Source organism: Pantherophis guttatus, chromosome 1, assembly GCF_059756535.1.
Source record: "Pantherophis guttatus breed Tessera chromosome 1, ASM5975653v1, whole genome shotgun sequence".
Classification (NCBI taxonomy): Eukaryota; Metazoa; Chordata; class Lepidosauria; order Squamata; family Colubridae; genus Pantherophis; species Pantherophis guttatus.
The window spans coordinates 145185355-145198346 of NC_142063.1; the positions used below are offsets into that span (position 1 = coordinate 145185355).

The following is a 12992-nucleotide window of genomic DNA, read 5'->3' on the forward strand; positions in this document are numbered from 1 at the left end:
CCTTAATGAAGTTGCTTTTAGAAGAATGGCTTCTAACATTGCCAGTTGTACACTCATTATATTTTCCTTCTTGCTAGCTGCAAGAAGAAAGTCTGAACAAGCAGTGATAGGCAGACTTGGTGCCCACAATAGAAGATGACAATTTTTGGATTCACCATAAAATTCTGTGAGACAAAATAACCCTATGAGAAAACCTTTTTCTGGCCTCTGGATTCACATGCACATATATTTAAATTGCCTTATGCTCATTTATTAGTTCTTAGCTACAGTGCTTTTTATTTGAAAAAAAATGAAAGTACAAATCAGTTGCATTGATCAAGTTTCTTTGCCTGCTACTACTAAAGTTGTATCTGAATCCACTTTTCTCTTCAACAAACCTTTCTTTGTTCCTTCTTCCATTCACTTTTCAGACTCTTTTCTCCTCCTTGAACATTAATCAGCATTTCGTACTGGATTGTTTTATTTTTAAAAAGTTTTTTTAAAGATTGCTTGAAGATGGACATGCAAGGGCCATAAAGATGTCAGGTGGGATGCTATTCCAATGGACATAGAAGACCTTCTTTCTTGGTCCCACAAGATGGCTTTGCTTAGTCGAAGAGACCTGAAGCAAGCCAATTCTGTTAGAGTAACCGGATGGGCATATATAATGGGAAACAGGTGGGCTTTAAAGGTAATAACTGGCATCTTGAATTAAAACTTTGAAGCCAACTGGTACCTCATATAGTCAGTTTGGTGCAGTGGTTAAGACACCAGGAACCAGGAGACTGTGAATTCTAGTCCTGCCTTAGTCATAAAGCCAGCTTGGTAACTATGGACAAGTCATTCTCCCTCAGCTGAAGAAGGCAAGGGCAAATTTCTAAAAATGTTGCCACGAAAACTGCAGGCACTTATCCAGGCAGTTACCAGGAATCAAGATGACTTTAAGACACAAGCATGTGTGTGCGTGTGTCATGTCTTTTGAGGGAGATGGTTGGTTTACAATGTACACAGCGTATACAGGTAGTACTTGTTTAGTCACCCCCAACTGGGATTGGCAACTTTGTTATTAAGCGAAGCAGTTGCTAAATTAAACCCTCACAGTGTTTATAATCTCATTTCAGCTTTCCTTTGCTTTACAGACCTATGCAAGTCATAAATATGAGGATTCTACTAATCTAAATGAAATGTTAACATATATTTCTAGTCCATGTATGTTATGCCATAAGCTAAATAAATAAATAAGAGGATTGGTCACAAAGTTACTTTTTCATTACTGTCATAACTGTGAATATTTGCAGTATGAGATAATTGTTAAATGAAGACTACCTTTACATAGTCACATGTAATCCCTGTGTAAGCAATGTATCAGAGGTGACATATTTCTCTGGAGATCAGATGCTGAGGCAGGCTGTTGCTGTCACATCCTGTCATAGGCCTTCTCAAGACAACTGTTTTTGCTACTCTTAAAAACACAATAATAGATGATGATGGATGGACCAATCCAGCAAGGATTTTTCTCTTTTGCATATTGCAATCAAAATGGTTAGAAATTTTCTAAATTATGTTCTAAATCATGATAGATTTAGAACATAATTTAGACAGATTAGATTCAAACTGTGCCACACTTTAAGATGTTTTAACAGCCAGGTTAGTTAGTTCCCTTACTTATCTCTAATCACTGCCCAAAACATGTCCTAGCAGTATCTTTTTCCTCCTTTATCCCAATGGCACTGCCTTCTTCTCATCTCCAACTCCAACCTATGAGTGAGACAGGCTTTAGTCACCCTCACTCTGACATTAAACAAGGGGGATCTCTAGGTGCATGTAATCTATCAGGCTATGTCACCCATTGTCTTGTAAGGGAGGCCAGTAACTGACAGTGAGTGGGAACAAAGGGGAACAGAGATCACAAAGGGGACAGCAAACTTCAAGCAGATATAGTTTTCGGCTTGACTTCATCAATACGCCTTTGGCTTTTCTTGGTTTTACAACTCCATAAAAAAAAATCCCAGTAAATATATAGTTCTCCAAGTGCCAATGAAGTTTAATTTACATTTTCTTAATTACAGTTTTCAAGATTAGCCAATAGAATATCAGCTAGGTACTAAAAACCCAACGTAGAGATTCCTAGCCTCTTGGTCTGTTTAAAATTGTTTCGACCAGTCAGATTTTATAAAGCAGATTTTAAATGTTTTATTCAATGTTACTAAATTTTATTCTGGCAATAATCTATGTAGTATTCTAGTTTACAGAAATATTGTTTGGTCATAATTATATTGTTCAGATACATACAGCTTCCTTGGAAACTTTACAAGAAAGCTCGTATTTCCTAGGTGATCTTTTATACAAATACATGGTATTTAAACTGTTTTCTTTGTCTGGCTATGCTTGCCAATTTAATTTATGGTTCTTCAAAACCCATCTCTTTTTTAAAAAAAAAAGTGGAATCAGTTGCTAGATTTTTAAAGAAAAAATCCACTATCATTTTTATTTTTGCGGTCATTAGGAAAGCATACTTCATGAATCCATGAAGATGTTCTTGCCTCTAATTTTTAAAGTTTTTAAAAATCACCTATCATATCACCTAGATACAGAGATCTCAGTCAGCATTTGTAATGTATCAGTGCCTAGAGAAAAAAGCTATATTTATTTAGATTATGAAAGCTTCCTTGCCTAACGATTATATTATATTAGGGCACACCTTTAAGAGCTGCAGGAAGTTAGATAACCACTTGATACCTCTTAAAGGGGCAAACATAAAATCTCGTACCTAATTCTTTTTGCTTTGGGGGAGGGGTTTTTGTTTGGAAGTAATATAGACTTACTATAATTCCTTGTGTAATATTTTATAAATTTGATAGTTCAGCAATAATACTGATACAATATTTTGGCATTTGAACAATGACATGCAAATGGAGATTACAAGGCAATCAGAGGCAAAGCTATATAGTTTACCTTTGTTCTGTTTACAGTTTAATAAAAGGAAACTAAGGTAGAAGATTGAATCAGATCTGAAATTAAGCGTAATTGAAACAATGTGAAAATAACATTCAGGGAAAAAAATCCACACCAAATAGAAACTTCAGATACGTCAAAAATAGTTTTAAAATAGGAATGGAAAGATGAAACTTTTAAAATTCCAGATATATAAGAAAGTATTCATAAATAGTATGAAATCTTGATCAAGAACTGCAGGAGACTACTCATAATTATCCCTATTACAACATACCTGTTTCCCAGGAAATAACATATCATATATATATTCTCTGATGGCCATTTATATATCACTTTTAAAAGAAAGCACATTAGAAATAAACAGAAAACCAACAAGAGAAAATAAAATATTTAAGAACAATAAAAATATCAATAAAATGGTAATAACTGTCAATACTAGATGGATTATTTGATTGCTCTCTTATATCCGAAAAAGGTTTCCTGGTAACTAGGTGGCTCAGTAGCTAAAACACTGAGCTTTTCAATCAGAAAGGTCAGCGGTTTGAATCCCTACCTGCCTGAGCAGGGGGTTGGACTAGATGACCTCCAAGGTCCTTCCAACTCTATTACTGTTACTTAAAGGAAAAAAAACATCCTTCAGCACAGAAATTAAGTTACAATTTTTCATATATGTAATTTTGTATAGGAAGGAAATAAGGTTTAGGTTTTGTTTGGAGTCTATGATTACAAACTAATAGAGCTGAAAACAAACTGGCAAATGTAGATTTTCAGATCTCACTACTATTAGCTCATTGATCAGAGGAATCAAAATTTATTAGCAGTTCGTTTTCAGATTTAAAATAGGTTAATAAAGTACAGTTAAGTATGTGTTACTACTGCAATCTTCATTGTCAAATTTGCACAGTATTTCATGCAAAGCAGGTGTTCTATTCCAATATCCTGTAACACGATATCTTAAATATTTATTATAGATAGGTGAGGTCTGGCTTGATTTCTTATTACTAAGCACCAATCCATGATCTCCATTTTGAGTTTTGTGTATTTTTTTTCAAAAAGAGAATGAAAAGAAGGGAAAACCTTTATTACATGTTAAATTTTCATGTCCATGTGAGGTTGACCCTCAGTATTATGTTAATGTTAGTGTTCTGGAGTAAATTAAAAGCTGTTATCTTATGCTGAACAAGTATGTCCAAACAGAAACCACACGTGTATTTGATGAGTGGTAAAGCCACATTGCAAAGTTTATGGTAGCACTATTTGATCATGCCATTTCCAGCTCTGAAATGTTTCATGATTCATAATGTGCAAGCATAGTTTAAACGTGAGGGCATACTCCTTCGTTTATTTTCAAGAATTCATTCATGGGGTGAAAGGGAGGAGAAACTGCTAAAAACACCCTATTTTATGTTGTTCAACTATTCTTAGCAATTTGTGGCTAGCTGATGGCGTGAGAAGCTAGTATTCAAATAAGGCATGTTTGAATGTTTGAAACCACAATATGGCAACTTTAAATTTATTTCCTTGTACCACACCAAAGGAACAGCAGCTATCTTTCATGTGCTTAGTTTTATGCTGGTTATATTCATATATACTGCCAGGCCAAAATGTGTTGGGCTTAGCAGTATGTGTGAACAGAGTCACTGTGGGTCATACCATAAAGGCTGCTATCATTTACAGCAAGAGTAGGTAACCTATAGAGCAGTGATGATGAACCTTTTTGGCACAGAGTGCCCAAACCGGAATGTATGTGTGCACACGCCGGAGTGCTGGAAACTCGAAAACCAGCCAGCCGGTGCCATTGCATCTTTGACTTTCCGGCACATGCATGCACGCCAGCCAGCTGGTCTTCACGCACGCCGGAGTGCTGGCCAGCTGGTTTTTGGGTTTCCGGCACACACAAAGACCAGCTGGTCGGCCTGCATGCGCATGCCAGAAACCAGAAGAGCAGCTGGTGATGGCGCGTGTGCCCACAGAGAGGGCTCTGCATGCCACCTCTGGCATATGTGCCATAGGTTCACCATCACGGCTATAGAGTGACCCTAATCCACTCTACTGCAGCTGTCTTGGATAGCTTCACTGAACCTTGTGTTTTTATTTAATGTGCTGGGTAGAAGGCTCTTCCAAGTCCAGGATAATTGCTACATATGCATTTTCTACTTTTTTTATCACTTTTTATACCACCTGAAACTTCTATTCTACACAAAAAATTACTTTTAACTTTTAAGACCAACAACATTTTTCTTTACTCGGATATAAATCACATGGATTTCAATGGAAACTACTTCCAATCCAGATAAAATTGGAAGTAGATTTAGGAAGTAGATTGGGAGATTTAGGATTGCAGCTTCAGATTATCTAAACCTGTGATGTAAGATTAGAATGAGGTCTTTCCTGAGCCATATCTCACGAACTACCAAGTATCTGCTTTCGTGCACTTGGAACCCATGTTGCATTCTTGTTTATGTACCATTCAGAGCATCCAAGTCAAATGAATAAATAAGAAGCAAAGGCCGTATCCAATAATTATGCAGCTTTAAATTCAGTTCTACCAAGTAATGGCTCGCTTGTAAGGGCTTTTTATGATTTGCATTCATTTGTTTCTGCCATAGCTCCATGATATTGCCTTCATCTCATTGTCAATCCATGACTGAGATATCACTCCCCCCCTCCCCCCCCCAGTCCCTCCAAGAGCCGCTGTGAGTTATGTTATAGTGACTTAGCAGACGCAGGACTGGGGCTAGCAACAGACTGCAAATTCCATGCTGGAATACTGTAATTTTTTGGAGCATGGACATAAGGAAGAACAAGGCTCCCAAGCAGGGAGAGTAAGACCCATACAATCTCCTCTTGCTGTTGATGGGAAGTATGGTAACCAGACCTCACTGGAAAAGGAGGTTTTTTAGTGGGACATCATCTCTGTAGGCCTCTACCAGGGGAGAGTCATTTGCACCTACCTTTAAAAATGTTGCCTCGTGAGGGAATTGTATATTTAATTTTTAATTTCTGACCTATTTTATTATTGCATGAATATTTTTAGTCTAGTCTTTCTTATGCCAAGATGGTTTTTTATTATTAATTTGAGTCTTCCCTGAAAGCCTACTTAAAAATAAACACAATTTGAAAACATTCTCATTGGTTGCTCCTATTCCGAATATCAGAAAGTAGTAAGAATAAATTGCTTTCACGCACTTCCTCCCCTTCCCAGTCTCTTTGATCCATGGCCGCCAGCCACTGGAGCAACATGCTAAACTGAAACGCAGTCTGCATACTCCTGGCTTGGTATGCCAGCTAAATCACCAAACTGTGATTGGTGAACTTTGTGCGCCTTAGCGTAACCTCTCAACTCAGCAAATGTATTCAATAAACCACGATGAAACAAACCGTGGCTTGCCAAAGAATAGGAAAAAACCCTGGCGGTTAATTATTTTATACATAAGAAGAATCATTCAAGATCGTGCAAGGGAGATTCTTAAGAGAATTTTCCCATGACTTCCATCATACACTTCCACATATACACAGACAGAGGCAAGCAGCAGGCTTGTTTCTGGCGTTTCGGCATGATTTTCCAAAGTATCTGGGATCTCGGAAGGTGGTAGCAGAGGCCACGCCAAAGCGGCGCGAAGTTTGCAGTTTGTTTTCTCTCCGAGGCGGTGTCGAATTACAGAGAAAGAAAACCAGCTTGGGCAGGGGCGGGGGGCCGGGTGGCTGGGATCAGTTTCTCCAGCTGATCTGCAGCCGCCTATTAATTTTTTTTCCCCCCAGCAAGAAGAATGGAGAATCCCCCAGGCTGCTGAGAGAAAAAGGAAGGGGACTCCTAAAAAAAAAAAAAAAGAGGCTGCAATCTGCACCTCCGGCCGCTCGGGCCCTGGTTGCAGGCTGACTGGCTGGCTGAGGACATGCGGCTGCAAGGCCCGCCACGCGAAGCTGAGGAGACGTGGATGCCGCGCTATAAATATGCCACGCAGGCAAAGCGCAACAGGCGACTTCTCCTAGCTCGAGATGCGGGCGAACTCCAGGGCGAGGGGGCTCCGCGTGGCGCTCCTCTTGCCGCCTCTGTAGGTTAAGGAGGCCCGGGGGGCGGCCGGAAGAAAAGCTTTTTCAGAAGCGAGGCAAACTTTCTCCGCAATGAATAAATTCCGGAAGGTTTGCCGAGGCAGCGGGAGAGCTCTGGCTTTGATCTTCGCAGCTTCGGTGGTTTGGCTGATCTTTGACATGGCAGCCCTCAAGTTGTCCTTCGGCGAGAGCGGCACCAAAGTGCTGCAAGGGGAGACGGCGGGGGGGAAAGAAAAGGGGCCAGGGCGAGTTTGGCGCAACTCCGAGGATGACCCGGGGAGGTGGTCCCGAGAGGAGCCCGAAACTTCCCCGCCGTTCCCGGGACAAGATGGGAAGAAGCCTTCTAGGAACGGCGAAGATGCTGGCCGGGACGCGGAAGGGAGAGGGCAGCGCTTATCCCCCGGCGCGACCCCGGCCGAAGCAGCACTTGGGAAAATACCCGGCCTGCGTGACATATTCCCGCTGAAACGGCAGCGACCGCCCGCTCAACCCTTGTCCCGTGCCCCGGAGAAGAAAGTCAACGAGGCCGCCGGCGGCGACCCCGGGCACACAAAGCCGGCTCTGGCCCGGCGTGAGCAGGAGCCATACTCAATAGTGGCTGGAGGGCGAGCGCCTCTTCCAAACGGAGTCCCTCAGAAGGTGCCAGTTCAGAAGAGCGCGGGAGAAACGGAGGTGTTAGTGCACGCGGAGTTCACCGATAAAGGGGTTTTGGTTGGGTTAAAACGTGGTGCCCCCCCTGGAAGCATGCCTGAGGAATGGATGGCCAATCCTGGTCTTCTCAAAGCCAACAGGACTGGGGGGCTAGTCAGAACGATGGAGGTTCCTGAGGTCAAAGGAAGGTGGGGTTTACCTGCGGGCAAGCTGAATACCTCAACATCAGAGAAGAAGGAAGTCTCCCTGAAGAAAATAGCTCCGGGAAACCTGCCAAGCAGGAAGAGTGCAAAAATACCTCCGGCAAAGGATGCTCTATCAGAAAACCAACAGGTCTTTGTAACCAAGGAGCTGGTCCCTATGGTTTTTCCAACAATTCAGCATCTCCAAGCCAGCACCAAATTGATGGGGAAGTATGTACAACTGCCAGGTGAGAAAAGCAGCAATAAGGGGAAAGCCACCAATGCAACCCAAATAGATGGCCTTATTAAAGCCACGGAAGGGATCGTTGCCAGAGGAAGAGCATTGGGGAAGGTTGACAAAGGCCATTTAGCAGGTGAAGAGCAATTCCCCAAACCTAATCAGAGTAATGTGGATTTTGCAGAAAACACGAGGCTGCACAAAGTGTTAACTATCGATAGGACCCTGACCCCAAGAGACCCCGGAGCACCTGGTCAATTTGGACGCCCTGCTGAAGTCCCAGGTGAGAAGGAGGAGGAAGCCAAAAGGAGATGGAATGAAGGGAATTTCAATGTCTACCTCAGTGACTTAATCCCACTTGATCGTGCCATTGATGACACAAGGCCTGCTGGGTAAGCTGTAAATACTTGTGCTGCACAGCACACATTTGGGCTAGTGCAATTGCTGAATTATTAAATGCTTGTCTAGAACAGGAATTCTTGGGGGCCTAAGGATAGATTTCATGGGGTCCGTAAATTTGGATGTATTATATGAATAATATTATTATACCATACAGTTATTTTTTCATATAGTATTTGATAACTGCATTGAGCATAATTGACTTGCTTTGTCCTGAGTTCTAGTCCCTCCTGTCGGCTGGATGACTTTGGGCCACTCATTGTCTCTCAACCCAACTTGCCTCACAGGATAGTTATTGTGGGGAAAAGAGGAGGAGTATTAGGTATGTTCACAGCCTTGAATTATTTATAAAAATAAAAAAATCATAAAATAAAAGGGTAAAGATCCCTGGTTCAGATGTAGTCCTTCAGAAAGAGAGACTATTTTAAATATACAATATTTACAAAAGTCAAAGGTACCTGGACAACTAAATATATATTACATAAATTTGTATCAGCAAATTGGTAATAAGCATAATTAGCAATATGTGGAGTGGAATTAACCTTTAAAGTTTTCCTCAAAGCCAACAAAGACTATATATGCTTTTCGGGGGAAATATCTAAACAATCTGAGGCCACCATATAGAAAAGGCCTCCCACAATACTTTAAAAAAAAATTACAGAATATCAGATGTTAACCTTGAAGCTCAAATAGCAAGATCTCAAATAGTTTAAGGATTTAGAGTCTACTATGAGTACTTTAAATTTAGTATTTTTCATACAAGTACATTGGGCAAATGGAACTACTGAACAATGCAAACCTTTTAAAGTTTGTTCAGAAATTAATTAGATAAAGCATATTTGCTTTATCTAATTTTCTTGTGAGTGTACATAATTTTGTGAGATAAGCGCATTTAAAATGGTGTGTCACAGTTGAAACATAGCTATGGTCCTCCCTCACAGGGAGGGCCTACTCAGGGTGCCGTCGTCTAGACAATGTCGGCTGGTGGCCCCCAGAGGTAGAGCTTTCTCTGTGGGCGCGCCCACCCTTTGGAATCAACTCCCCCTGGGGCTCTGGTTGGCCCCTGACCTTCGCACTTTCCACCGCGAACTAAAGACATGGTTGTTTAAATCACCCAGCCTGGACTGATGGGGTTTGATTTTTAATGAGTTTTAACATATGTTTAATTTGTATTTTAATATGTTTTTATCTGGTTTGATTTTAATTGTTGTGAGCTGCCCTGAGTCCTATGGAGATAGGGCGGCATACAAATCAAATTAATAAATAAACAAACATGGATTTTTATATCTGGAATCTTGTTAGTGGAACTGTACGACTAGAATATTCATGCTGATACTAAGATGGAAACTGGCCCATCAGATTAGATATCATTACTACCAAAAAAGTTAACACTGAGTGATGTGCTGAATTGTGTAAACACGCACACACACACACAAACTGTTTGTGTAGCCTTGAATATGGAACACAAGGATTTCCTTTCTGCTTATTTCAAAGAACAAAGTCGGCCCTTAGAGGAGCAATTTTCCTGCAAGAACTTTGCTTTGGCAGCTACGACCTCAAAAAGAAAACAGAAGTTTGAAACCAGTCTCAGGAGTATCCATCACTGCCCCTGGTGCTAAACCAGTAAAGGGCCACAGACATCCAGTTACAGGAAACCCATAGTTTTCGGTAAACTGCCCAGAGTCACTTTGAGTGAGATAGGCAGTATTTAAATTTTATAAATGAATTCGTTTTTGAGGGGTCCTTGGTGCTCTCTGAGCTTGCTTGTTTTCTTCCAGACGTCTCATTACCCTAACTCGGTAACATCATCAGTGCTAGTAGAGTGCTGTTTGCTGTCAGTTTATATTCTGGTGTCTAGTCTGTGTGGGTGGGATTGGTTTTAGGGATTCTTTGGTTGGGCTGTTTACTGATGGCTCTTTGGCAATTTCTTAATTGGGGTATTGCTTACTTGATTGTTGGTCTGACGTTAACCTTAATTAGTTTTCTCCAACTACTGTTCCCAGGCATGAATGCATTACATAGTCCTCCAGTCCTTATCCTGCTTCTGTATTTAGCAGCCTTTCCTTTGTTTAAATGTCTTTTTTTTTTTCAGTTATAATTCTATTATTACTTTCTGTAAAAAAAATGTTCTATTAAGTTTTTTTATTCTGTTGTAGGGAAAACAGTTGCATAGTACTAAGCTGAAAGCTGTAAATTTACAAATCTTGGTGACTTAGTTCAGACAATATAAGCCACTACCCCCTCAAACCAGCACAACCGTAATATAGCTTCCTGTGATGTGTGAACTCAGCCACAGAATCAAATCAGTGGCGAACTGTCATTATTTCATTTTAACACAGGCTTTCAGAGCCCTGCAAAACAGTATTACCCATGCATGATAATCGGCTTATAGAGAAAAGTGCACTGATTTGGGAATTGCATATATTTAAAGCAGCATTTATGTGTCTTAAACAGTTGGTTTCTGGTACCTAAGACAGAAAATACCTGGTGCTGTTTTAACCTATAAAGCACACATGGCTTAGTAGCTGTTGAGTTGCAGAATCAATCTCTTAAGAAGGCTGCTCACCCTACTTGAGTTTAAGGGCTCTTGCAGACAGCATCTTCATTTGGGGCTCTGAGGTGGTGGTGGGAGAGCCCTCATCTTACTTGTGTTTGTAAAGCTATGGAAACCAACCTTTTCCACCAAGATTTTTTAAAAACCATAAAATGTTTGAGCAGTACAGAAATATTGTGATAAATAAATTTGACCCCTCCATTAAAGTCATGCAAAACAGTTGAGTTTTCAGAGGCCTTTGAGGAAGATAAGTAGCCTTTCCTTCTTAAATTAAATTCTTCTACCTAAAAGCTGTTTCCCATTTCCCCTTTTGTCTGCTAGTCTAACTGAACTTGAAAGTACCGGTAAGTAGGCCAACAAATGCCGTCTTTAACATCTTGAAGCACAGTGACATTAATAAAGGCACCAGAGAGCCTTTAAATAATCTGTCTTGGATGTTGTCGTAGATACGTGTTGGTATATCGCATGCAAAAACTGTAGTTTGGCATTCACTTTATAAATCAGATTATGCGTACAATGCACTGTTGGCGTATTGTGACTGGCACTTGATATCCTTGGGTTTGGGCAGAGATAGTGGTGCATTATGGCAATATTTGGGCAGCCTTCAGGGACACCTTAACAGATTGAAGGCTCTCAAATGCAACAGGATTACCTGAATAGATGACGAAGCCCAGAATGGCAAAGGGCAGAGAATAATGTTTCCCATCTACTGCTATTTGATCTGTTTTAATCAGAGATGCCAATCATTGAAACAAGAGCCTTTTCATGTAAAACAGGCGTGCTCCCATTGAGCTACAATCCACTATTTTTCCAACAAAACAACCCAGAACAAAAAAAAAAAAAGTTTTCCATTTAGGTTGGGAGGATAGGATCAACCACCCTATCAAACATTGGTGAAAAATGATCAGAGGAACAGATTCTCTGTGGGAGGAGTTCTTTTGGTAAGTTGCCCTGGCCTTCTCAAGATCTTCTGGAAGATATATTAGCCTAAGGGGTAAAGATTCCCTTAAGGCATCCATCAAACGCTTAGCTGAATTGCAAATAGAAATTGAGAAAAATGCTTTCCCTTCAGCCTTTTGTTCATGCAGAGAAGACCTGACCAAAACCTTTGACTCTTCTTCTATTTTTTTTTTCTAAACCAGCATGATGTAAAATGACAAATTCAATGAAATGAGAAAAATCTTTATCACCAGCTAGAGATCTACAGATTTTCTGCCGTACTTCTTTGATAGGCTTTAGTGGGTCACATTGAAACGTTGCTTGCTTTGAGGCTGTCAGTGTTCGCTGATTGTGTTGCGGGGGTCGGGGAAAAGCTTTTATTTGGACAACATGACCGGAAAAAACAGTCTTGCAAGTATCTTTTTTCCCCTTTTTTCTAAAGGGCGCCAGTTCTCCAAACAAATCAATTTATTCTACTAAGTATATGCAAACAAAATACTTGAACATCCTGAACGTTAGTTCCTGGAAATTAAAGTCTTGTCTGGATATAAGTGAATTTTGTTTTCTTTGACATTGCTGCTTTTACTTTGTTTGGCTATTTGAAGAGGGAAATAATGCATGGAATTGCCAAAACAAAACAAAACTATATACATACTGGAGCACTTTAAATGCACCCATTTTCTAATGTTGAAAGCATTCTTGGGAACAATGGTCTGACTCAGTATAAGGCAACTTGCTATGTTCCTTCACCTTTTTGCATGTATATATACATTTCAGGCAAGTCCACTCCCACCTCACTTGATCCATGTTTTTTCTTTAGAGACTGAGCACTTAAAAAAGACTGGCTCTAGGTTTACAGGGATATTAAATGTGTTTCTAGGGACTGCAGGATCCATACACTTTATTTGTGATTTTTGAAGTGGATTTGTTTTCCAGACATCCACTTTCCATTCACCTTATAGGGAAGATGGACAGCATTAAATTAAAAAAAAACAAAAACAATAAATTAAATAACATTCTCAACTGCACATCTTTTCTATTT

At 40.2% G+C, this 12992-nt stretch overlaps 1 protein-coding gene across 2 annotated transcripts in view; it reads left to right on the forward strand.

The window, feature by feature from the left end:
• Window positions 1-6289: 6289 nt before the first annotated feature.
• GALNT5 (polypeptide N-acetylgalactosaminyltransferase 5) overlaps window positions 6290-12992 on the forward strand; it is a 41723-nt gene continuing 35020 nt past the window's right edge. The window contains exons 1-2 of one of the 2 annotated variants that reach the window (XM_034425431.3): window positions 6531-8068; window positions 8243-8450. In XM_034425431.3, coding sequence (XP_034281322.2) covers window positions 7060-8068; window positions 8243-8450 — 1217 coding nt within the window. In that variant the 5' untranslated portion in view covers window positions 6531-7059. Of the gene's footprint in view, window positions 8451-12992 lie in introns of both variants that reach the window. The other variant, XM_034425422.3, reaches the window with a different exon arrangement.